At 40.3% G+C, this 26,200-nt stretch overlaps 1 protein-coding gene across 5 annotated transcripts in view; it reads right to left on the bottom strand.

The window, feature by feature from the left end:
- Positions 1–1,376: 1,376 nt before the first annotated feature.
- Positions 1,377–26,200, bottom strand: part of ubap1 (ubiquitin associated protein 1) — a 57,858-nt gene continuing 33,034 nt past the window's right edge. For all 5 annotated transcript variants that reach the window (XM_069924164.1, XM_069924167.1, XM_069924163.1 and 2 more), the window contains exons 4-7: positions 15,619–16,533; positions 7,980–8,177; positions 5,066–5,167; positions 1,377–2,578 (exon numbers count right to left, since the gene is read on the bottom strand). In XM_069924164.1, the coding sequence (XP_069780265.1) occupies positions 2,438–2,578; positions 5,066–5,167; positions 7,980–8,177; positions 15,619–16,533 (1,356 nt within the window). In that variant the 3' untranslated portion in view covers positions 1,377–2,437. The remainder of the gene's footprint in view (positions 2,579–5,065; positions 5,168–7,979; positions 8,178–15,618; positions 16,534–26,200) is intronic.

Raw genomic sequence — 26,200 nt, 5'->3', positions numbered from 1 at the left:
GAGTTGTCAGAAAATGCTCTGATCCAATACCAAAATAATTCCTCAGTGACAAATTATAAGGTTAGCAGCTTTTGACACCATTAAACGCAGCATCTACAAATCGTTAATGTGAGTGGTAAAGATGAGAAATTCACTGAAAATGTGGTCATGACAGAAAGCTTCAAGATATTTAAAGATGTGCACTTGAAGAATTGCCATTATTCAGTGCTGGAAAATGTCATTAGTCATGGCAATTCAACTATCAGGTGTATCATGTGAAGTAAATCAATTTAAGTTAACAGATTAATGTTATAGGTCAGCAAAATCAGTGAAAGAGCAGAAAAGAAACACGCTTTTGGACAGGCTGAGGTTTGTTTCAGCAAGTATTTGGGAATGAAGAGCATAAAAAAAAGTTAAGACCTAAACAGATTCAATTACAAAAATGATCATACTTGGAAAATTACAAACTTGCACCTCTCTCAGCAGCGACAGAATACAACTAACCAATATTAATATTTTAATTTAGTTAATTTAAACTTTTGCACCACGAAGAATTGTTAATGGAGGATAAATAAAGCAGGTGAACCTAAAAAAATGCAGCCTGGTGTTAGACAAGACTGAGAAAAATGTAAAAATATAACATCATTGTTCTGTTTAATATAATAATTAAAAGCATCATTTAGAATGAGAAACCAATTTGAAAAAAAAGTTACAATCATGAACCACCTGCTTACAGTGGTATCCTGTAGCTTTTACTGAGAATTTGCTGCTATTCTCACATTTCATTACCAGGGTCCCGAAACATGGTCCAATTGTGGGGCAAGACAGAGCGTTGGGGGGGGGGGGGAGTGGGGGAGGAGGGAGGGACGAGAAGGGAGGCAGGGCAAGGAGGGAGAGCATGGATGCAAGCAGTAACAGAAACAAGAGTGAGTGGGCAGAGAGCGAGAGCAATCGGGCAGAGAGCAAGAGGCCAAGTTAGAGAGCAGTTAAAACAAAATAATTGGCAGGAGAATTTGATTACATCAAGAGCAGTTCACACCAAGTCAATTAAGAGTTTGCCAAGAGATACATAAATATGGGTAAAATTATAAAAACAAATTAATTTCAACATTCTACTCTAAATATCTATCTCTCCAGTTTCTTACCTCATTTTGCTTGACAGATATTGTTTGCATTTGTAGATCAGGAGGACATTTATAAGCATATGGCAAGAACTTGAATTCTGCATAATATTTTGTGGATTTCACCAATAGCAGTAAAAATACTCAACCAAATCCGTGAGCAAAATCTTTCCCTTAAGTTCAATTTTGTTATACCATTAATTAGGAAATTATTCAAACATTTGAAGATAGAATGATCATAAAATTAAAACTTTAATCAAAAAGGCAAAACACATTTTTAAGGTTTTATTAGTACCTGTTTTTGCAAAATCAAACCTTTAGCATTTAAGATTCAGAAATACTTCTGATGTGTGAAGTTTTGAGAAATGTTACAATACAGAACAATGCAACTTCTGTTCTAATACGAAAAGAAAAATAATCTGTTGCTGTTAATAATGAAGATTAATAGTAAAGAAACACTCCAGAACTACAGCAGTGAGGAAGACAATGTAAAATTTGACAAGTATAAATGAAACAAGTACAGCGGCAACAAGATAATTTAAAGAAAGTGCTTAAGTAGATGTAAATTATGCCTCACGCTGCAATTCTTTTAAGAGTCTACAAATAGATTTCCTATAAGGGAATCTATGTGAAACTGACCCACACAGGGATGTAGCAAAATTAGTGCTGGGCTTGCTGTTTTTCCTGTTTGCCTGTTAAAAATTAAAGTTATGCCCTCTCTGCCCATTCATTGTGTTTTGCAAACATAATGCACAGGTGGTTACATTATACCCAGCCAGTGACAGATGATAAACTAGTCCCAGTCTAATAATTCCTATTGCACTATAGGTTACTTAATCATATACAACTTTAAAATAGCCTACAGTTCAGTAAATGCATCCTTTGAGAGAGGACAAAAAGCAGCTTCGCCTTGGAAAATAGCTATTTTCCAGCTTTTCCATATACAAAACTCCACTGTAGGATGGCAGGTGCACCTTTGTGCTATTGTTGTTGGAAGGGGAGCAGAGATGGGGTGTAGAGTTCAGAAAAAAATTATCATTGTAGATGTTGATCTCTTGTGTTGAGTAAGAGGAGTGAAAAACATGAGTCATAATTGTGTCAGGTCCCTTTGATCTGGGTATACTGTAAAAATATTAAGAGTGCTACCACAGACGTGTCTTTTTCAATTTAGGAATAGTTTACTCTTCATCCCCACCCACCTCTTCTAATCCCATTCCAAATGAAAAATAAAGAAATACACAGCCACGTGTATAAACACTGCTGGAAAATTATTCATATGTGGGATGACTGTCTTCCCTCTCCATGTCCTCAATCAAGCTGAGATAGAAGAGATACTTTCAACTGGCTCCTGCACGAGTCATTAAATCTTCCAGAGCTTTTTCCTGGTCATTGTTGTGGAAAACAAGGACTTCTTTAATGGCGCCTTGTTCAAACCCCATTTCTCTGAATTTAGACATGAGGTGAAGAAACTCCAGGGTCTGAAAGAGAAGATGCAAGGCATGTGAAGAGCAGAATAATGGTTTCCCTCTAGTCCAGTGGTTTTCAAACTGCCCCCCTCTCCTAAACTCACATTCCACCTTAAGCAATCCCTATGGCATGTGATTACTTAAGATGATATGTGAGTGGGAAGGAAAAGTTGAGAACCACTACTCTTGACCCAACTGTTACTGAAATATTTTGCTTGAGAAAAATTGTCATTGGCCCATTTCCTTTCGAGTTATGAAACCGCGCACATAACGAGTCAATTAGTACAATTAAAACAGTGGTTTTCAAATCTTTTTCTTTCCACTCACAACCCACCTTAATTAATCCCTTACTAATCACAGAGCACCTATGGCATCAGGTTTGGTTATGGTGGAATATGAGTTTGGGGGGCAGTTTGAAAACCACTGCTCTAGACTATTAGTTATAATTAAGCTATATTAATTGACAGGAATGACAAAGTATGCCAGGTTTAACATAACATAACATAACAATTACAGCACGGAAACAGGCCATTAGGCCCTTCTAGTCCGCACCGAACCAAACACCCCTTTCTAGTCCCACCTCCCTGCACAATGCCCATAACCCTCCATCTTCCTCTCATCCAATCTTTTCTTAAATAATACAATTGACTCTGCCACCACTATTTCTCCCGGAAGCTCATTCCACACGGCTACCACTCTCTGAGTAAAGAAGTTCCCCCTCATGTTACCTCTAAACCTCTGCCCCTTAATTCTTAACTCATGTCCTCTTGTTTTAATCTTTCCTCCTCTTAATGGAAATAGTCTATCCACATCCACTCTGTCTATCCCTTTCATAATCTTAAATACTTCTATCAAATCCCCTCTCAACCTTCTACGCTCCAAAGAATAAAGACCTAATCTGTCCAATCTCTCCCAAATACACTAGATGCTTAAACCCAGGTAACATTCTGGTAAACCTTCTCTGCACTCTCTCCACTCTGTTTATATCCTTCCTATAATTAGGCGACCAGAACTGCACACAGAACTCCAAATTAGGCTGCACCAACGTCTTATACAATCTCAACATCACCTCCCAACTCCTATATTCCATGCAATGATTGATAAAGGCCAGCATACTAAAAGTCTTCTTCACCACCCTATTCACGTGAGTTTCTACCTTCAGGGAACGATGTACCGTTACTCCTAAATCTTTCTGCTCTTCTGTATTCCTCAATGCTCTCCCATTTACCACATATGTCCTATTCTGATTCTTCTTACCAAAATGAAGCACCTCACACTTATCAGCATTAAATTCCATCTGCCATTTTTCAGCCCACCCTTCTAAGCAGCCCAAATCCCTCTGCAATCCCTGAAAACCTTCTTCATTATCCACTATTCCACCTATCTTAGTATCGTCTGCATATTTACTAATCCAATTCACCACCCCATCATCTAGATCATTAATGTATATAACGAACAACAGAGAAGCTATTTTTTTGCTTCTCTGCTATTTATTTATAGCTTTCAACACTGGTGAGTTTCTACAGGTTTATTGTTATCAGAAGCTTAGACTCATCTTGAGTGAGTTTTATTTTCATTAACTTTTTTTTACACTCACAACAATCTCTGCACTGTATAATTGAATGCTCGTCATATACTCCTGGACATTCTGCTTACTCAAAGTTGCTCTAAAATTGACAAGCAGTCTAAAACTCATTATTTAGGGCTACAAATTGTACAAATCTAAGAAAAGAGCTTGAAAGTTATACTGTAGTACATTTTTGTTGCTCAGGGAACTTAGAAATTGTTGAATGAATTCTTAATTTCAAACAACGTAGTTATATGCAAGCAAAATGCTGCAAATATCTGAAATAAAATGCTTCAACTGTAGCAGGTTAAGTAGCATAGAAGACAAGTTAATGTTTCGGGTCAAAAATCTTTCTTCATACGAAGTTAGATAAACAGGGTTTAAAATGTAGAAGGGGAATAAGGAGAAGAGAGATTTGACATAGATTATGAACACAATTACAAATAATGGTACAAGTTGATGTTTCACCTTAAAATTTAGTTACTATATTTTAATGACCATTCCAAATAAAGTTATTGAAATAGATGAATAAATGCTCATTTCCACTGCAAACACTTTCCCTTCAACCCATTTCCACCTCATCATCACCTCTGCAAGGCACTTATGGATTTTAGTACACTGTATCTCCAAAAGTGAAGTCACTCTTTCAATCACTTTGGTATTCTCTGGTATATCAATTACCATTCCCAGCTCAAACATTTTTATCTATATTACTGCTGTACTTGTTGTTCTTCTATTTGATTTGTTAAAGCTTGAAAATTAAAAGAAATGCATATAATAAATCTAGTGAATTATCTATGACTGAATTGTTTTCTAGCTTGTCACAACAGGACTCTTGGCTCTAATTTATAATAAATTTAGGTCTCTTATGAGATACGAGGATGAATTCAACTATCAATTGAGGAAACAGCACAATTTGACACTCAACTTACCTTTGGCTCTGAACAATGATTAATTTCTAGGCCTTCGTCTACAAGTATTGGTTCAAAGCCTTGGTCGCAGAGTCGTCCATGAACGAATAAATAATCAAGCACCTGAAAAGGTTTGAATAAAATTTTCAGGAACATGAATCAAAAGGTTTTTTCTTTGATAACTGCTCCATAATTGCATAACATTTTGCTTCTCTATTGCGGAAACAGAACAAGGTACATTAAAAGCACAAGGAGTTTTACATTCAAATCAATGAAAGGAAAACACCTCAAATTACCTTGTCAATATTTGCTGTCTATTACAGTCTCCAAAGTGTTCAAAAGCAAAGAGAATAGATACGTACCTTATGTAAAATTATAATGATACAGTTCAACATAGATTGCCAGAAATTGATGCAAATTTTAAAATGGAGTCTAACCAGAATTTCCTGACATATGAAGACAAAATTATAATACATTTCAACTGTGTCAGCTTTGTTGAATTTTGTCCCACATTGTTAGAACATTTATCTATCTATCAAACATATCATTTAATTTCAATTTAAACCTATAATCCTCACAGAAAGTCAGTTTCATTTGGCAAATAGAATCAACCTTTTTCATTTTACCCCATATGACTATAACATGCCAGTATGTCAGTTTTGACTTTTCAGGAAATATTCTGCAAGAAGACAGTGCTAATTTCAACCAAAATATTTTAATTAAGAGAAACGGAGATAATGTTTCTAGTCAAAGACCCTTGCCAGTGGTTGGTGTAGCGATTAAGGCAGTGGTGTCACAGCTCCAGTGACTGGAGTTTGGATCCTGCACTGTCTGTAAGGAGTTTGTACGTTCTCCCCCCGGGTGCTCTGGTTTGCTCCCACCATTCAAAATGTACCGAAGCTGTAGGTCAATTGAGGGTGATTGTGGCCAAAATTACCTGTTAAATTTTGTTTACATTTTTTTAAATTTTAAATGAAATTTAAAACTGGAAAAGAGAGAAAAATAATAGTATCAAGTGGCAGAAAGGATAGATATGATAAAGGGAAGAATATGTGTGCTTGAGTCAAATGGATTAATTGAGGCAGCTAGAGAGTGGTCATTTTTTTTTCCTGCGTTAAATGCTTTTAATAACAGGGCCATGGGTCACAGCCAGTAAGTCAGGCTGTCATCATTCCTATATTTCAACTGTTTGACTTCAAGAGAGATGACGCTGAGACTTGAAAGCTGTGACAGGCAAAAATAGGAGCAAGGGGAAATATGAGAGCATATAACCATATAACCATTTACGGAGCGGAAACAGGCCATATCGGCCTTTCGAGTCCGCACCGGTTCACTAGAATAACTCCACTAGCTCAAACCTCCCGCTTCTTTTCTCTTTTTTGGTATAACTGGCAGGTTGTGATCTTGGTTAATTTGCAGCAGAGGATAAGAGTTTTATATGCAGGTTATTCTCTCTGAATTCTTGCCTTGTTCATTTACTGCCCTGTTAATTACATTACATTTGGCATTAATGCACAAGAATGTGATACAAAGACCGTGATAAAATTCAAGTGAACCAGGCCAACAGTGAAAGACCACTTTTATGAATAAAGTTTTGACTAACTACACATTTCAAAAATTCTCTGTTATATAGTGTTAAAAATTCTCAACAAAGTAACAAAATATATCAACGCAATACAGTTGTTGTGGCTCAAGTGAAATTCAGTAAGGCCTTTGACGTAGTCCACTTGGGAAAAAGTCCAAAATGGAGAGAGCTACGAGGTCCAATGCAAGTTAGCAAATTGGATTCGCAATGAGCTTGGTCACATACAGTATGGGATTACAGTGGAGGATTGTTTCTGAGATTGGAAGCCTGTGACCATGATGTACTCCTGACGAATTGGTGTTGAAACTCTTGCTGTTTGTTATTCATGTTAAGATTTGGATGTCCATTTTGTAGGTAAAATGGGCAAGTTTGCAGAAGTCATGAAAATTGACAGTGTTGTTGACAGCTGGATAGTCTTACACAAAAGGATGACTGATAGTGATCAGTTGGCAAGATGGCCACATCAATGGCTGACAAGAATTTAATTCTGATAAGTGCAAGGCGATATATTCTGGGTGAACAAACACGATGAATGGAAGGACTCTTGGGAGTATCGTGCAACAGAATGACATTGGTGTGAAGGCCAAAGATCTCTGAAGATGGCAGCACAGGTAGATTAAAGTTGTGAAGAAGGCATTCAGATTATGTCTCAGAATACAAGAGGAAAGTTACAGTACAACTTTATAAAATATTGGTTTGGCCATAGCTGGACACAATAGGAAGGACGCGATTGCTCCAAAGAAGGTGCAGATGAGATTCACCAAGATGTTGCCTGGGATCTAGCATTTCTGGATGTCTGGTGTTTTGTAGAAACATAGGAGGCTGAGGCAGGTTCTAATCAAAGTATATAAAATTGAGAGGCATAGAGAGGGTAAATAGTAGCTGAGGGTAAGGGGCAATGGATTTAGAGGAAGATTTTTGTTTACACACTGGGTGATGGGAAGCTGGAAAGCGCTGGAGACAGATTTGGAGACAACATTTAAAACAGTCTAGACAAGTCCTAAAATCACCAAGCACAAAAGGTTACAGACCATGAATGGTAAATGAGATTAGTATGCATGGATTCTTAACAGTTGTCACGGACATAATTATCTGAAGTGCTCGTTTCTGAACTATTATTTTATGACTAACAATTCTGGCAAAAATACAAAATTGCTTCAGGCTCTTCATTATTTAACTAACCATTATTCAGAAGTAATTTGGAGACACTGCCAATTCTACCTCTCCCTGAAGAGAGGACCCTTTGTGTACTGTTCCAGTTGAAGCACAAATGCAGTTACAGTGCAAAGCAAAATACTAATGTAGATAAAATTTGTCCTGAATGGAACCTTTAAAAATGCACCTCCTTACTTGTTCTATGTTTTCTCCTCTTTTCTGCATGGCTTTTATTACATTCTCACAGGAGTATCCCATGCTCACTATTGTTTCTGCACATTGCCTCTCACTTGGAGTTAATGCTTGAAGTGGATCAAGACATTTCATTCTCTTTGCTGCATCTCCAATGTTTGTAGTGAATAATTCTGTAGCAGGATGGTTCTGAGAATTAACCTATTTAGAAGACAAAAACAGGAAAGATGCTCTCATACAAAAGAATTACAAAATGTTGGGATTAATTTCTAATGGCAACTCCAAAATGAATACAAGGGAAATATTATTGATACATACCAAATAATAAAAGATTTTTATTTTCTATAACTAAAGAGATATTATTTACCAAATTAAACTCAAAACCTGTACACCTACTAAAATATTAATTTTGTTCAAATGAGACATGGGATAAAGTTCCCTAAATGCACTATGCCTTTGCTACTATCTGTAAACAACAAACCAATTAAATGAATTGGATATTTCTGTTTCACCATTATAAGTGAAATTATCAGTTTTCTTTTCAAATTTCAGTAATTTGGTGCCATAGGCTGACAGTGAACCAGAGTAAAAAAAAAACAAGATCCTTACAGCAGACTGTTTTTCTGTTTAATGCAATATTCTCCAAGCTGAATTATATTTAAAAAAACCTTACATTTTAGAAAAATGGAAGTGTAGGGCTATTGGACCTTCATTTAATACAGCGTAATAAAATAAAATATGGTTATTTTCTTTAATCTCAGCACACTTTTCTGCATGAATTTCATGTCCCTTGATATCTAATATTTTATCAATCCATTTTGATTAGCCATTACCCTCTTGAGTGGAGAATTCCAAAGATTTTCCACCCTTGAGGCGAAGACATTTTTTTTCACAATTTGTCTTACTGAGCTAATCCTTACTTTTTGACATGCCAAGCATGGAAAAATAAATTTCACATCCCTGTTGAATATTTCAATGAGATCACCTCTCATTCTCCCAAATTCAAGAACAGTGATCTTTTCTGGCTAATTGCCTCTCATTTAGAATCAGAATCAGGTTTGTTGTCATGAACACGTGCCACAAAATTTATTGTTTTTTCGGCAGCAGGTGCTAAAAATTACATTTCTGTAAATACATCATTCAAAAATAAATAAATTTGTGTAAAAGAGGGGAAAAAAGCGAGGCAGTGTCTGTGGTTCAGTTTCCATTCAGAAATCTGATGGCAGAGGGGAAGAAGCAGTTTTTGTAATGTTGGGTGATATCTTCAGGCTCCTGATGGTAGCAGTGAGAAGAAGGCATGGCCTAGATGAAGAGGGTCCTTGACAATGGAGGGTGTTTTCCTGAGACACTGACTCTTGTAGATATCCTGATGCCCATCATGGTGCTGGCTACGAGTTAACAACTCTGCAGCCTTTTCCTATCCAGCACCCCAGTGATGCAACCAGTCATAATGTTCTTCCATGGTACACCTGTAGAAATCGGCAAGCTCTTTGGTAACATACCAAATCTCCTCAATCTCCTAACAAAGTATAGCCACTGGCGAGCCTTCTTCATGATTGAATCGATATGAAGGCCCCAGGAAAGATCTTCAGAGATGTTGTAGCCTAGGAATTTGAAGTGCTTAACCCTTTCCACTGCTGACCCCCTTGATAAGGGGCTGGTTTGTCTTCTTATGATTCCCCCCCCCCCCCCACCGAAGATTTTGCTAAGGTTGTTGTTCTGACTTGATTCAACGAGCTGATCTATCTCCCTCCTTTATGCTTTCTCATTGCCATCTGTGAATCTGCCCAATGATTGTGGTGTCATCAGCAAATCCTTAAACTATTTTCTTATTGTCTTCCAAACCATGAACCCTTGTTCAAAACTTTGTTACTAGTCAAAATGGCACGACACATACCCTGATGTGCTTTTAGATCTTCCATGTTTCAATAAGGTGACCCCCCCCATTCTTCAAAACTCCAAAAAAAAACAGTAAAATCCCTGATATTCGACATCCACCAGGATTGGTAAGTGAACCTCCCGATCGCTTGAGACTGCGTGTCGTATAAATGGAGAACCAATGTCAATGCGTTCCTATTTTAAACTTTCGTATTTTTTACCTATTTATTTTCTGTAATTATTTTTGCCAGTTGCTTCAATTCTGGATAACAGGGATTTTACTGTCCATCCAACTTCTCTAATTCCATCCTCCTCCTCCTTTGCATATGCCATTTGCCTTTCAATTTCTAGTTGCCAAGTTTTTGGCCACTCATTCAACCACTCAATTTCCTGCTGCGGAGACCAAATGACCTCTTCACAGGATTTCCTTCTACATATCCCCATTTCAATGAGAAAACAGGGTAATTTAAATTCTCTCCCCTGCTCCAAGTTATTTTTTGGCTTGGCTTCGCGGACGAAGTTTTATGGAGGGGTATGTCCACGTCTGCTGCAGGCTCGTTGGTGACTGACAAGTCCGATGCGGGACAGGCAGGCACGGTTGCAGCGGTTGCAAGGGAAAATTGGTGGGTTGGGTGTTGGGTTTTTCCTTCTTTGTCTTTTGTCAGTGAGGTGGGCTCTGCGGTCTTCTTCAAAGGAGGTTGCTGCCCGCCGAACTGTGAGGCGCCAAGATGCACAGTTTGAGGTGATATCAGCCCATTGGCAGTGGTCAATGTGACAGGCATTTCTTTAAGCAGTCCTGTACCTCTTTGGTGCACCTCTGTCTCGGTGGATGGTAAATAATTGTATCACTAATTCTTGAGATATTCCAGTATTCTAGCCTGAGAAAGATTCATTTATTATGACTCTGTTAATAGCAAGTTTAACTTGAAAAACCTTAATATACAGTAGATCAGTTTTCATCAGGAATGGATGCAACCAAAGCTCATCCTTTCTGTCACCATCTCCAGTTACTTTTGAAGGTAGAGGATGTACCCAAAACATATGAGAGGATTTTGTGGATCTGTGTAAATTGTTTGCCATTATGCAAACAGAAGTTTTGTTAAATGAGGGCTAGTTTTTTTTTGTCAACAAAGGGTGGTGAGTGTTTGCAACAGTCTGCTGGAAGAGGAAGAGGCAGGAACTATTGTATCATGAATACATGGATAGGATAGATTTAGGGGGATAGATGCCGAACTCAGACAAGTAGAAAAATGTGGGTGAGACAATTCAGTCAGCGTGAGCAAGTTGGGTTGAACGGCCTATTTTCATGCTGTACGACTCCAAATATCTGGAAGGAATTACAATCAAATTCTTTAAGTCTCATTTATTACACTTAACCCAAAGCATGGTGGGAAGCTGAAACTTACTTCCTGGAAGGGAATGATTCAGAAACTCTCATCAAACCTAAAAAGTACCTGAAATGCCTTAACCTGCAAGTCTACAAACAAAAGAGGGAAAGTGAAATATGTCTCAATTGCTGCTTTTAGAACAATTTAGGTACTATCGACCATTTAATTGGCCTTGGTGCCATATTTTTTTTCCCAATTCTATAATTCCTCTATCACAATCTATGGCACGAGAAACCCACCAGAGATGAAAGCTTAATTACATCTAGAGGAGAGGAAGATATCCTGGGATCCCAGTGTTAACCATAATGGTAGAGTGAAATATATGCAAAGTCCACTCGATCGCCAGTTGTGTTTGTGCACATTTCTTCTGCTGCCACAGTTCCTCATGAGATCCCAGTTTTATAGCTGACAGTCCTCTTTTGTTCATTGAAGCAAGATATACCTGCATGGTTTCAGCAAGAATTTTAGCGCATCTGTACATTGTACTTATGTACATCACAATAAACTCTCATACTTGTATCCACACAACGTGATGCAGCCACACAGAAAATGCTGAGGAACTCAGCAGGACAGGCAGCTTCTGTGGAAAGCTACAAGCGGTCAAAGTTCACGAGGATTGGGAAGGAAGAAGGCAGAATCAGAATCTATTGTCATAAACAAGTCACCAAATTTGTTGTTTTGCTGCAGCATCATAGAGCAAACATTCATATTGTAACCATCTTCCAATAATAAATTTTAAAAATGTGCATGAAAAGTAAGGCAGTGTCTTTGGTTCATTGATTATTCAGGAATCTGATGGTAGCAGGGAAGAAGCTGTCCTTGTGCTGTTGAATGCTCGTCTTTAGGCTCCTGTTCCTTTTTCCCTCTGATGGTAGCAGAGTGAAGAGGGCATGGCCTGGGTGGTGGGGGTCCTTGAGGATAGAGGCTGTTTTTTTTAAATAAAAGACACTGCCTCTTGTAGATGTCCTCAATGCAGTGAAGTCTGGTGCCTGTGATGTTGCAGACCAAGTTAACAACTCTGGAGTTTATTCTTGTCCTGAAAGTTGGCGCCTCCAGACCAGACAGTGATACAACCATCACGATGCATCTGTAGAAGTTTTTGAGAGTCTTCGGTGACATACTGAATCTCCTCAGAGTATAGCCACTGGCGAGCCTTCTTCATCGACATGGAGGCTCCAGGACAAATCCTCAGAGATTTTGACACCCAGAAATTTGAAGTTCTTGAAGAGAGAAGTCAGAATAAAAAAAAGTGGGAGAGAGGGAGGAAAAGAAGCCAGAAGTAAATATGATTTGTTTTATTTAATGGGTAAACTGGCCTTGGATCTGACAAATTAATCTTGTATTCAGTATTATTGCCAATAATGTTTCCTTTTGGCCCATTGTACACTTTCCATAAATCCATTGAGGTGAACACAAGTGGGAGGGGAAGATGGGTGGGAAAAAAAATTGAATAATTTAAGAAGCTAGGAAATGATGGGAGGAAGAGGCAGAGGGTTAAGGAAGATGCACTCTGATAGGAGAGAAGCTTAGATGCTAGAATGCAGGGACGGAGGTTGGGAGCTTGAAAAAATGTGAGGGTGATGAAGAAGAGTTTCCCAAATGAAGATGGAATCCCATGTGGTGGGTTACTTCTATCAATGTTACCACTGATAGATGTACTTGGGCCATGAGAAATGTTGAGGGCATGAATAATTAAGTTGATCCCTTGTGTTGCTGTGCTTACATCCTGATGTGTCATTCAGGATTCAGACAGATCAGTGTGAGGTGTTGCATTTTGGAAGGACAAAACAAGAAAGGACATGCATGATAAATGGTAGGGTACTGAGAAGTGCAATAGAACAAAGGGATCTGGGAATACAGATACATAGTTCCCTGAAAGTGGCATCACATGTAGTATAGATGGCATCACATAAGGTTGTAAAGAAAGCTTTTGGCATATTGGCCTTCATAAATCAAAGTATTGAGAACAGGAGTTGGGATATTATGGTAAAGTTGTATAAAACATTGGTGAGGCCAAATTTGGAATATTGTGTTCAGTTTTGGTTTTCTAAATACAGGGACAGGTATTAATAAAATAGAGAGAGTGCAGAGAAGATTTACTAGGATGTTGCCCAGATTTCAGGGACTGAGTTACAGGGAAAGGTTAAACAGGTTAGGACTTTATTCCCTGGAGCATAGAAGAATGAGGGGTGACTTGATAGAGGAATTTAAAATGATGAGGGGGACAGACAGAGGAAATGTCACTCTCCATTGAGGGTGGGTGAGATTCAATCACAAGGATATGGGTCAAGGGTGGAAGGGAAAAAGTTTTGGGGGAACTTCTGCACTCAGAAAGTGGTGGGAGCGTAGAACAAGCTTCCAGATGAAATGGTAGATAATAGCTTGATTTTAACATTTAAGGGAAATTTGGATAAGTATATGGATGGGAGAGGTATGGAGGGCTATGGACTGAGTGCAGATCAGTGGGACGAGGCAAGATAAAGTGGTTTGACACAGACTAGAGGGACCAAACTGGCTTGTTTCTGTGTTGTAATTATGGTTCACTGATGTTATTACTGAGCATTCCTGTTGATGCCAATTGTTGATCCCACCCTGAGTAAATCTGATTCTTTGCTACCTTCAGTCCTTCTTCCTTGTCCTTTTTCCACTCCGATCAGGAGGTTTGACTTAATATCACGGCACTCATGAAATCTGAAGTAAAATGTTATGAACTCCCAAGGCAACTCCCTCCTATCTGAAATTCACTGTGCTACCCTCTTTGATGAACCTGCCTTGCCATCGGTACAGGACCCAGGGATAAAACTGGTATTTTATCCGTGAAGTCTGATTCCACAAATACAGAATGTTACGCTACTGCTGAACTAATCTGTGGGACAAGTTCAGAGCTCTCCCAATCTTGGCACAAGCCCCAGATGTTTGTACGGAGTATTTTCTAAGATTGCTGTGTTTGTTTTCATTTCACTTTTTTCAGCTGAAACACAATGGTGATGATAATGACCAAGTGGCGACCAAGTGGGGCATTTTAGAGTCAGAACTTTTGTGTGAGTGGACACAAAAGCTCCCTTGAAGCATATTAACAAAGCAGATAGTGTTTTGATGACTATCGAGTCATCGAGACGATCTGGTACTTGTGTGGACAATTTTATGGTATTATGGCTAGTTTGTCTAGCTCCAGTTTCAGGTTATTGACTATATATTTAAATTCCACAGCTGAATTTCAACAAGTTCCTTGATAGCTAATCTGAGCCACTATCTCACTGAAATTGAATCAATGTAACATCATTATATGCTGGGAACACCTCTGTGAACATGGGCTTTACCAGTTTAGAATTAGTTGCACTGTCTCCTCCATTGACTTTTGCTGCCATTTGCTTGCCAGCAGATTGGCACATCATTTGTCCTGCTCTGAACATTTCTTCTGCAATTTTTTCATTGAGCCAGTGTTAACCCAAACAGTAGAATGAAGGACATGATAAGACAACTGTGGTTGAACACATTTCTTCAGCTGCCACTTTTAAGCTAACAATTCTGGTTTATTCATTCAAGCAATATAATAGGACCATACTATTTGTACGTCATCTGATTTAGAAACATATCCCTTCACTGTGGCTTGGTCAAAACATTGGAATGTTTTACCCAAAGCTACTACGGAATGTCTAATGGAGTTCATGGTGGTGGTCTATAACCATTTTCTCATGAGCAAATGAGGATGAAGATTAGCAATTAAAATTGCTTTGACAGTAGTACTACACTTCCTAATGGTAGCAGGGAAGAAGCTGTCCTTGTGCTCCTGTAGCTTTTTCCCTCTGATGGTAGCAGAGTGAAGAGGGGATGGCCTGGGCGGTGGGGGTCCTTGAGGATAGAGGCTGCTTTTTTTAAATAAAATATACCCATAATATTAATACAGATCAACTGGAATGAAAAAATTAATTTACTAAATTGAATAGAATCAATGTAACTGTCTAAACACAAACATGAATAGTAACAAGATTGCAATTCTGAAGCAAAATAATTGTTGACCAGAAGTTGCTTTAAAATACACGACAAAATTAAAATACATTTCTGAAGTCTGATGCAAGAAAGAAAGACCGGTACAAAATATCTTTCCAGAGCAATGCAGATTGCCAATTCCGGTGCAACAGCATTTTCTTCTGACAAGCAAGAGGTTGAAACAATAAACGGATAAAACAGCACAACTGACCTGAAAGAGCCAACTAAATTAGATTTTAAAAATTACAGATCAACCCACACCACGAGTATTGTACAAAATCTGTGAACTGTACACTATGAAACTATTCTTAAAAATTTGAAGAACTTTAAGGACTAATTTCAGGAAGCAACAAACAAATTTTAAAGAGTTCAAAGCAATATCTTACCACTTTTGCTACGCTTTGAGAGGATTGCTCTGTTCCAGTTGTTGACATAACTGGAGGAACCTCACCCATGGAAGATGATGTTGCTATGCTGTTATCAATCCCAAGGTCAAAACTTGATGAGGAGCGCATGGATACAACAGGGATATACTGCTCACAGTTCTTTACTGAGCTAAACAAAGTGCCATTGGGTAGGCTTGTGCTGTGGGAAGTGCCAGCAAGCTTAGCAGCCTTCTGCTCACTCTCATCAGAATCCAGTTTAGGAAAGGACAGAGATTTGATATTGCTGACAGGTGAAGCAGACGGGAGAGACACTTTGGCAGAAAAGGGCACTTTTTCACAGCTCTCCAACTGTGGCAAATTTATGAGGCCATTTGGCTTATGAAGCGATTTGAAATCTGAGGTAGCCTCCTCAATTGAGGCCTGCACTTCTGGGCTCGGTAATGCATCTATGGATCTCGCAATCTGCACATCCAGGCCATTATTCAATTGTGGAATGATGGTTGTCTGTGAACTTGCCTGGACTTCAAGAATATTTTTGAGTTCTTCTTTATCATTGAGTGTTTTCAATTCCAGTTTATCAAAAGGATCTTCTTCACTTTCAAAGTCTGCAAGATTGAAATTAGTTGTGTATGAGGGACTTGGGGCTTTTTGTTTCACTGTATTACTGTTGGCTGGCAATGGAGTTAGAATCTTGCTGTGCCTTAGGCCAGCAAATAAAGGGTTAAAAGGCAGTGGAAAAGTTGAAGAATGTGGTCCATCAGTGGATTGGATTCCACTTTTTCGCCCCGAGAATACTTCAGATTTAGCAGTCACTGAAGTAGTTTCCCTTCTGAAATTTGCTGCTTTTTGTGCAGCTTTAATTTGTTTGATCTCTTCAGCCCATTTTACTGTTCGCTTCTCGAAAGAAAAATCATACTACAAAAAAAAAGAGAAACAGCATTATTAAAACCAGTGAATATATAGCTGACAAACTTTTCACTAAAATCAAAGAAAATTCCCTGAATGAATTCAAAGTAAATGAACCACTGAGAATTTAACAATTTATTTTCCCAAAATAATTGCACTCACATATTCAAAAATAAAAGCAAGATCTATGATTTTCTTTGAGAAGTTTATTTTCAAGACATGATGTTCGTTCTTGATACTCTCATTGCGGTGGTAGGACTCTATTTAATGCTTCTTTATTAAACTGTACTTATTTTCAAAATAATGATGGATAAGGATAGGCCTAGTCGGTTTGAGATTCTAATTTAGAGAAAGGCCAACTTTGAGGAAATGAGAAAGGATCAAGAAAGGATGGATTGAGACAGATGTTTTCTGGCAAAGATGTGCTTGGTAAGTGGAAGACCTTCAAAGGTGAATTTTGAGAGTACAGAGTTTATATGTTCCTGTCAGGATTAAAGACAGGTATACAGAACCTGGTTTTTGAGGAACATCAGGATCTAATTAAGAGGGGGCATACAGCACATAGAGGCAACAAGGAGCAAATGAGGTACTTGAGGGGTATGAAAATTGCAAGACAAAACAATAAATAAATCAAAGGCTAAAAGGTTGCTTTGGCAGACAAGGTGAAGAAAAATTCGATGGGCCATTTTAAAATATTTTATTCTTTATTTTCAGACATTAAAAAATTCAAACAAACAATACAATCCCCTTCAACACTCATAACATACAGAGTCTGTATTTATCCCTCTCCAACCTCCCCACAATTGAACATACAGTCAGATAAATTATACAGATACAAATACTGGTGGGGTCAACGACCCCAACAGAAACCTAGGAAAAAGCCTAGGTATAAAACAACCTGGTAACTAAATAACAAAAGGAATAAAAAGAAAGAGCTAAAAACTAATAAAGGACGGTTTCTCCATCATGTCTTACTTTCTTAATTCCACTCATTTCCCTTCTGGAACAGATTATTACAGTACCCATATTTCGAAGGGGAGGCTAATCAAATCTGTGTACTGATGTATTTCAAATAGGGTTGCCACTATTTGTGGCATATGCCAATGAATGTGACATATTTCCCCCTTATATTGTATGCGATTTTTCTCCAGGGGAACACTTCTCTGCATTTCCATATTCCATCGTGTGGTATTTAATTAGGAGTCAGACTTCCACGTAACCCCTATACATTTCCTGACACCGACAGGGCGACCTTCACGATATGAATTTGGTATATGGACAGCCTAAAACTCTTGTCCCCAATAGGTACAATTCCGGATCCTATGGAAAATCCACTTTTGTAATATTTTTCAGCATGTCCCCCCAGGTCCTCCCAAGGCCAGGTGGAGTGGGCAAGGGCTCCAATCTCCACACCTAAAGCACATTTCTGAAATTTCTGGCTTTGATTTATGTGATTTTTGTGGTGTGAGGTACAGTTGGTACAAAAAATTGTATTGCACCAACCTGTATCTGGCATTAATGACTCCATTCACACTGCCCAGACACAGGTCTTGCCACCATTTTTCGTTGATTGTCGTACCCAAGTCCAACTCCCACCTCTCCCTTGACCTGTGCAAGCCCAGCTTTGGGGCCTCAATTTGGAATATGTAATACATCTTAGAGATAAATTTACACTCAATCCCCTTTTGAATTAGAATCTCCATGTCACTACAGTTAGGTAGATGGTCCCAATTTTTCACTTAAGAAAGATCATATTTGCAGATAGCAGAAGAATGTTCTATTAAACAAATTGTATTTGTTCCTCAACTGCTCGAATGACATAAACTGCCTTTACTTGTAATAATTCTCGATACACTTGATCCCCTTCTGGCACCAGGTATCCAGGATTTTATTACCCAGAGTCAAGGGTATTAAATTATTCTGAGTGAAAGGTATTTTGGGAGATATCCCCACCTTCCATCCAATGCACTGCTTTATTCTTTTCCACATCTGAAGTACATGCTTTAATATGAAGTTATCAGTTTTCTTTGAGAATAATTTGGCCTCCCACTTATATACGAATTCTCCTGCCATCTTTTCACCTACCGCGTGTAGTCCAATTTGTGCACATGGTTGCGGGGGGGGGGGGGAGGGAAATGCCCTCCCTCAAAGAGTGAGGCAATAAACCTTGCCTGGGTTACCCAGTAATATTTTTTTGAAATCAGGTGATTTTAACCCCCCCCCCACCCCGCCAAAAAATTATAGTCCCACGTCAATTTTACCATGGAGATTCTAGTCACTTTACTGTTTCACAGGAACTTTCTGACACATGTGCTGAACAACTTTTTAAAAAAAGCCCGGGGCAATGAAATGGTTACGACTGAAAAAGATTCTGGAGCCTTGGCATAACCTTCATTCTGACACAGTTAACTCTGCCCACCTGTGTTATGGGCAGAGTACTCCATCAATCAATTCTGGAGCAAAAGGAGATAATTAAATTTGCACAAGTCTTTGTCTACTTTTATCCTCAGATATTTAAGGCCTTCTTGCGGCCATTTAAATTGACTTCTCTGTTGATATTGTCAATAATTCCTGTTTGTCAAAGGCGCAATCTCACTTTTGTCCAGATTTACCTTATACCCCAAGATATTCCCATAATCCTCCAGTGTGGTCCTTAGCCCAGCCAACAACCCCTCCCCTACCCCCCCCCTCCAAAGGTCTGTCAAATATATTAACACGTTGTCAGCAAAAAGGTTAATTTTGAGTCCACCCCTTTATGTCTGGATCCTGCTGAATAGCTTTTCTGCCAGTGGGTCAATTGCCAGTATGAACAGCACTGGGGATAATGGACCTGCTCAATGGAAACACTGGAGACATCTGCCCATTTATAATAATTTTAGCTTGGGGTTTATAGAAAAATGTCCTCACCCAATTAATAAATGTTTGACCCAATCCAAATTTCTCCAGTACCTTTAACAAAAAAATCCCATTCCAATCTATCAAAGGCTTTCAAAAACATCCAGAGCTATGGCCACTCCTGGATCTACCCATAACTGTGCTAAATGTACTATATTAAGCAATATATCTATGTTGTTCGCTGATTTTCTACAAAACCAGCTTGGCTGGGATTTGTTACTTTCGGCAAATATTCTGCCAACCTATTGGCCAGTGCTTTTGAAATGATTTTATAATATGTAACGAGATGGGTCTGTACGAGGCGGGATTCAATGGGTACCTGCCTTTTTTTGGGATAACCGTGATGATTGCTGCTGCCTCTCTGCCACCTGATCCATCACTTTCAAAAAAAGGGGTATTAAAAGGTCCTTAAACTCTTTATAAAATTTGATGGGGAAATCATCCACCCCCAGTGATTTGCCAGCCTGCAAAGAGCTCAGGGTCCATGCAATCTCCTCTTGAGAGAAAGAGGCATTCAGCCCCTCTCTCCCTTCCTGATCCAAATTTGATAGTTTCAATGAAAGCAAGAAATCATCTATTTTGGTAGGATTTCGCCCTGACTCAGATTTATAGAATTCTTTATAAAACCTTCTCAATGTTTTGTTCATTTATTTTGGTATATGTGAGATCTTGCCTTCCTCTCTTTCAATTGCATTAATTGTGAAGATGGTGACGCTACCGCTGGTGTGGACCTGCGGGGAGCGAGGGAGTAGAGATGCAGTGCAGTCCACTGCCATTGGTTCCACATGAGCTTTGAACGGCCTGTTGAGGGAGCCAATGGTGGTTTTAGTTGAAATCCCGGGGAAGCGGAGGACTGGAGCAGGGGACCAGAGGACGGGAAGAAGCGGAGAAGATGACCCACGGGAATGGTGACCATGGCGGCGAACCAGTGAAGGTGTTCTGCGGCTGAGGGACAAGTGCACGCGGTTGGATACTGGTGACTCAAGGTGAGGAACCCGTGGAATCTGTGGGTTGCTGGAGACTGCTGTCGGGAGACTTGCACCGACCGGGTTGTGCACTGCTGGAGACCAGCCTGAACTGGCTGGAGGGGTACCAGGTATCAGAACTGGGACGTGAGGAGGTGCTGAGAATACTGGAGGTTCCCTGACCGTGTCGGAGATTTGGATCTGGACCCTACGTTGCCAATGATTTGGACTGGACTCTGTGTGTCTGTGGGGGCTGCGGACACTTGGTGACTCGGGGTGTAAGACTGTAAGAGGCACTTGAATGTTTGCCTCACAGCTGGCAAAAAAGAAATTTCATTTAATATGACACTGTTTTATTACAATGAAAACAAATTGAATCTTGAATCTTGTTCTTGAGGCTTTTCCATCCTCACCTACAAGCACAAGACTTTATGGCCCCTCTTCCCCCGGCTCATAATCTTTCTTTGGCTTGGCTTCGCGGACGAAGATTTATGGAGGAGGTAAAAGTCCACGTCAGCTGCAGGCTCGATGGTGGCTGACAAGTCCGATGCGGGACAGGCAGACACGGTTGCAGGGGAAAATTGGTGGGTTGGGGTTGGGTGTTGGGTTTTTCCTCCTTTGTCTTTTGTCAGTGAGGTGGGCTCTGCGGTCTTCTTCAAAGGAGGTTGCTGCCCGCCGAACTGTGAGGCGCCAAGATGCACGGTTTGAGGCGATATTAGCTCCCTGGCGGTGGTCAATGTGGCAGGCACCAAGAGATTTCTTTAGGCAGTCCTTGTACCTCTTCTTTGGTACACCTCTGTCACGCTGGCCAGTGGAGAGCTCGCCAAATAACACGATCTTGGGAAGGCGATGGTCCTCCATTCTGGAGACGTGACCCACCCAGCGCAGCTGGATCTTCAGCAGCGTGGACTCGATGCTGTCGGCCTCCGCCATCTCGAGTACTTCGATGTTGGAGATGAAGTCGCTCCAATGAATTTTGAGGATGGAGCGGAGACAACGCTGGTGGAAGCGTTCTAGGAGCCGTAGGTGATGCCGGTAGAGGACCCATGATTCGGAGCCGAACAGGAGTGTGGGTATGACAACGGCTCTGTATATGCTAATCTTTGTCAGGTTTTTCAGTTGGTTGTTTTTCCAGACTCTTTTGTGTAGTCTTCCAAAGGCGCTATTTGCCTTGGCGAGTCTGTTGTCTATCTCGTTGTCGATCCTTGCATCTGATGAAATGGTGCAGCCGAGATAGGTAAACTGGTTGACCCAGCTCATAATACTACTGACTAAATATTAAAATTAACTTTTCTGGCTTGTATGTTTATAATGTATTATATTTGAGCTTTTTATTCACCAAATTCCAGTATTTTCTCTCTGTGCCCGATCTTTGAGAATCCTTTTCCAGTTGGGCTATTTAATGGAGGATTTAGACCAGCTTAAGCAAGAAGGGATGCAGTTGCATCAGAAGACATAATCTAAATTCCACCATGGGGCCCAGAGATGCATATGAATCAGTAGACATTACCTAACTTTCACCATGAGGACCAGAGATGCAGTTGTCTTCTGTTGGTCGCAGACTGTCAGGAGACCTTGAAGATAATTAAATCATTTGTTCAAAGAGATAAGATCTGAAGTAAAAAACTTTTGGGTAATATAAGCCATGGTCCCACTGCTGAAGTTTGAGACTCTCCAAGAGGTGGCAACATCTCTCAGCAAGAAGAAGAACTTCAAGAGTCCAGCTAACGTCCCAGTCGACGGAGGTAGAGAAGCTGCTACCGGCGCCCCGACTACCTATACAAGTGTGCACTCGTTGCCTCGCTTTGGCAGTTGGGACCAGTCCAGGCATTGATAAGTATAATTGGAAAGGGCTTGCATATTGTAGTGTGAATTCAGCTAGCTATTTAGTAATAAAGACTTGTATAAACTGAACTGCTCTCGGTGTGTGTGTGTCTATTTTCTTTCGGTAGCTCAAACACTGTGACCAATCTAAAATGAAAGGTATAAGTTTACCCAAGACAGGCTATCTCATTAATATCCCTCATATGCCCCTTTTTTATGCTCTGGGTATATCCAATTATCTGGCCCCTTAAATAAGCCTTCTGTTTGTCCCATATTAGGAAGTTATCCTCAGTAGAGGGGCAGTTCATCTTATAAAACAATACTATCTCTGAGCTCTAACAAAGCTACAAAATTCCGGTTTTCCCAAAAGCAACATGTTCAGGCACTATCTATATATTGAGGCTTGCTTATATGGCATTATGATAGATAAAGTCAAGGCAACCGTGCTGTGTATTCGGTTTCAACTGTCCGATTCTCCAATTGGCTGACGCCAAAAATAAATCAATCCTAGTATAGGAATCGTGTTGTCTTGAGTAAAAAGAATAATCCCTTTCTCTTTGATTCAGTCATCTCCAGACATCTATGAGAGTCAGCTCTTTCATGAAGGTCAGGGTGGATTTAGCTACCCGGGCCCTTATAACATTCTTTGCTGATTTATCCATGGCCGGATCCAGATAAAAATTGAACTCCCTCAAATCAAGATATTTTCACACCCTTTAGTTACTTTCAAGAGTATGTCTTGTATAAATTTTTCGTCATTGAAATTTGGAGCATATATATTCATAAAGTGTACAGGATTCCGTGTATATTAGACAATGCATCATCACGAATCTCCCTGCTGGATCAGCAACCACATCCCGGACCACTACTGGGACATTCTTCCCTATCATCCACTCACTCTGGAATTGAGGGAGGACATTGCCACCTGGCCCATCCAACCCCTCTTTAACATTTTATGCTTTTGCTTTGTAAGGTGGTTCTCCTGCATTATTTTTTCAAGGTGTGCCAAGACTCTTTTTCTCTTTATCATTCCATTTATCCCATTTACATTAAAACTTAAATTTAATTGTCTTATCCATTACCCAAGAGCTTTTCTATTATCCTTTCCCCCTTTCTTCTTGTCCTCTGATACTTACCTTCCGTCCCATTTGTCTTCCGCCGACTCCTGGTACAGATGTGCGTGCTTGAAACTAAACCTAAACAAACTAAAAAAAACTAAAACCCACAATTCAAGAAAATACATACAATACTCCCAGATAAGTGTCACTGTTCAAAACATTGATGCCAACTCCCCTCCCATTTTGGAGTGTGCCTATAGCATCCATCTAACACTTTCCACCTCCTCTGCCACCCTAAAGCTCCCAACATACTTTTCTTCTTTGAAACTTTAATAATTGTGATAAACTATATTATTTATAGCCAGACAACCTTTTGTCTTTGGCCCTCCTACATCCTTTTATCTCCCTTGGGGATCTTCCTGTGTGGCAGCCAGGGTGTTTGCATACCTCAATCCTTCTTTGGCTTCTACAAAAAATTTCTTCTCTCCCCCAAGACAGGAACACCTTCAGGATTGCTGGATGTAACAGTGTGAAGCCAATTCCCTTTTTTTTTAATATAAATAAAAGTTTTTTTTTACTGGATCAAATTCCTTGCGTCTTTTTATAAACACCACACTTATATCAGGATAAGAGAGGACTTTCCCCCCTTTGAATTCTACTGGGCCCCCTCTCTCCCTTGCACCCCCAGGATCCATTCCCTGCCCTGATATTTCAGAAGCTTTATCAGGACCGAATGGAGGCTCTGTTCCGGATCTGGCCTGGAGAAGAAGGACCAGTGGGCCCTTTCTAGCTGGAGACCCTTCCCCATCCTTTTCTTCCCCAATATCTTGGGGATCTTTCCCTTCCATCCTCTCTTTAATCCCTACAATTTTTATATTGCTTCTTCTGCTGAAATTTTCTAACGTATCTATTTTTTCTCCACATCTTTTTCCTGTACTTTTTCTAGGCATCTCTATCATTTTCTAACTTTTCTATACAGTCATCTACCCTTTCAACCCTTTCCTCCACCATCGTCACCTTCCTAGAAAGTTCCCCCACAGCCCTCCTAATTTCTCCCATTTCTGCTGATGGCTTTTAATACTTTCTTTAATCTATTTTTTGAGGCCTCCACCACTGCCTCCATCACCTCCTTAAAGTCCTTAATGGGGAGTTCCATGCCCCCTCCCTCTCTCCTCTCCATTTTCTTCCTCTGCTCTAACTGTAACACAGGGCCTCCTTGTCGGCCAATCTCCACTTCCCCATCCAAGCTACTCCCTATGTCGCTGTCTCTCTCATGAGGCCGGGCTTGCTCCTGCTACCGTTGTGTCGTCCCACTGCTCACGGGGCTCCTCCTGGGTTGCAGGCAGGGCCGCTTCCACGGCAGTGCCCATATTCCTTCCCTGACCTTTCTGTGCGGGGTTGAAGCCACCTGCTTCCTCCTCTGTCTCTCTGCTGCTTTCCGTGCCGCCGCTGCTGCTTTCAGCCCTCTCCTGTCATCATCCCACTGCTCACAGGGCTCCCCCGGGTTGCAGGCAGGGCCGTTTCCACAGCGCTGCCTGTGATCCTTCCCTGATCTTTGTGTGCAGAGCCAAGGCCACCACCATCCTCCTCCATCTTTCTGCTGCTTCCTGCGCGACCACCGCCACTTCCAGCCCTCTCCTGCTGCCGCTCGCGGGGCTCACCTCCGAGTACAGGTATCGCCTCTCCCACAGTGTTGCCTGCACTCTTTCCCGGGCCCACTAACGGGCGCATTCTAGTGTCCCCAGACTCGTAGTCGATCACTTCAGGTAGGCCGTGTGTTTGTATCTTTTCTTCCTGCGGATGCCTCCAGCAGGCTCCGCCATTTTCTTTCCACGAGGCCACCACTCCTGGTCTTCTCATGGCACTAGGATCGACAGAGTGAGTTTTTCTTCTTTCTTTTTCATTTCTAGAACGTTTCTGGTTGTTTTTATTGATTTTACTTCATTCTCCCTGGTCTTCTCTGCATCCATGTGAAGGGAGCTTCTACATGTATATCAAGAGCAAAAGGATCATAAGGGTCAAGGAGGGTGTGCTTGGAGGATTGGAGGGTAGGTCATGTTGTTCTGTTGTTTAAAGGGGTCTATAAATGCAGGAAATTATAAGCCTAAATTATTAGCCGAACATCAATAAAAAGTAAGTTATTGGAAGGTGCTCCAAGAGATCAGATAAACAAACATTTGGATAGACATGGATTGGTGAGGGATAGTCAACATGGCTTTGTGTGTGGTAGATCATGTTTAACCAATCTTACAGTTTTTCGAGGAGTTACCAGAAAAGTTGACGAAGGTAAGGGTGTGGACATTGTCAACATGAACTTTTAAAAAGGCCTATGACATGGTCTGACATGGGATGTAAGTCAGGAAGGTTCAGTCGCTCAGAGTTCATGGTGAGGTAGTAAATTGGGATTGGATATTGGCTTTATGGAAGAAGCCAGATAGTGGCAGTAGATTATTGTCTCTCTGACTGGAGGCCTGTGAATAGTGGAGTACCTCAAGGATTGGTGCTGAGTTCATTGTTGTCATCTAAACCAATGAGCTGGATGATAAAGTGGTAAATTGGATCAGGAAGTTTGCAGATGACACAAAGATTTCAGGGGCATTGGAGGGCAGGGAAGGCTTTCAAAGGGATCTGGACCAGCTGGAAAAAACGACTGCAAGATGGCAGATGGAATTTAATGCACACAAATATAAGGTGTGGCACTTTTGAAAGGATAAACCAAGGTAGGACAAACATGAAAAAGGTAAGACATTGAGGAGTGCAATAGAGCAGAGGGATGTAGGAATGCAGATACACAATTCTCTGAAAGTGGTGTCATAGGTAGATAAGGCCATAAAGAGAGCATTTACACATTGACCTTCATAAACAAAAGTATTGAGTATTTGAGTTGGGACTTTATGGGGTATCGTACAAGATATTAGTGAGGACAGGTTTGGA

This window comes from Narcine bancroftii, chromosome 3 (assembly GCF_036971445.1).
Source record: "Narcine bancroftii isolate sNarBan1 chromosome 3, sNarBan1.hap1, whole genome shotgun sequence".
In the NCBI taxonomy this organism is placed as follows: domain Eukaryota; kingdom Metazoa; phylum Chordata; class Chondrichthyes; order Torpediniformes; family Narcinidae; genus Narcine; species Narcine bancroftii.
Note: the sequence above shows the minus strand (reverse complement) of the source record. Positions and strands in the feature narration are given on the sequence as shown.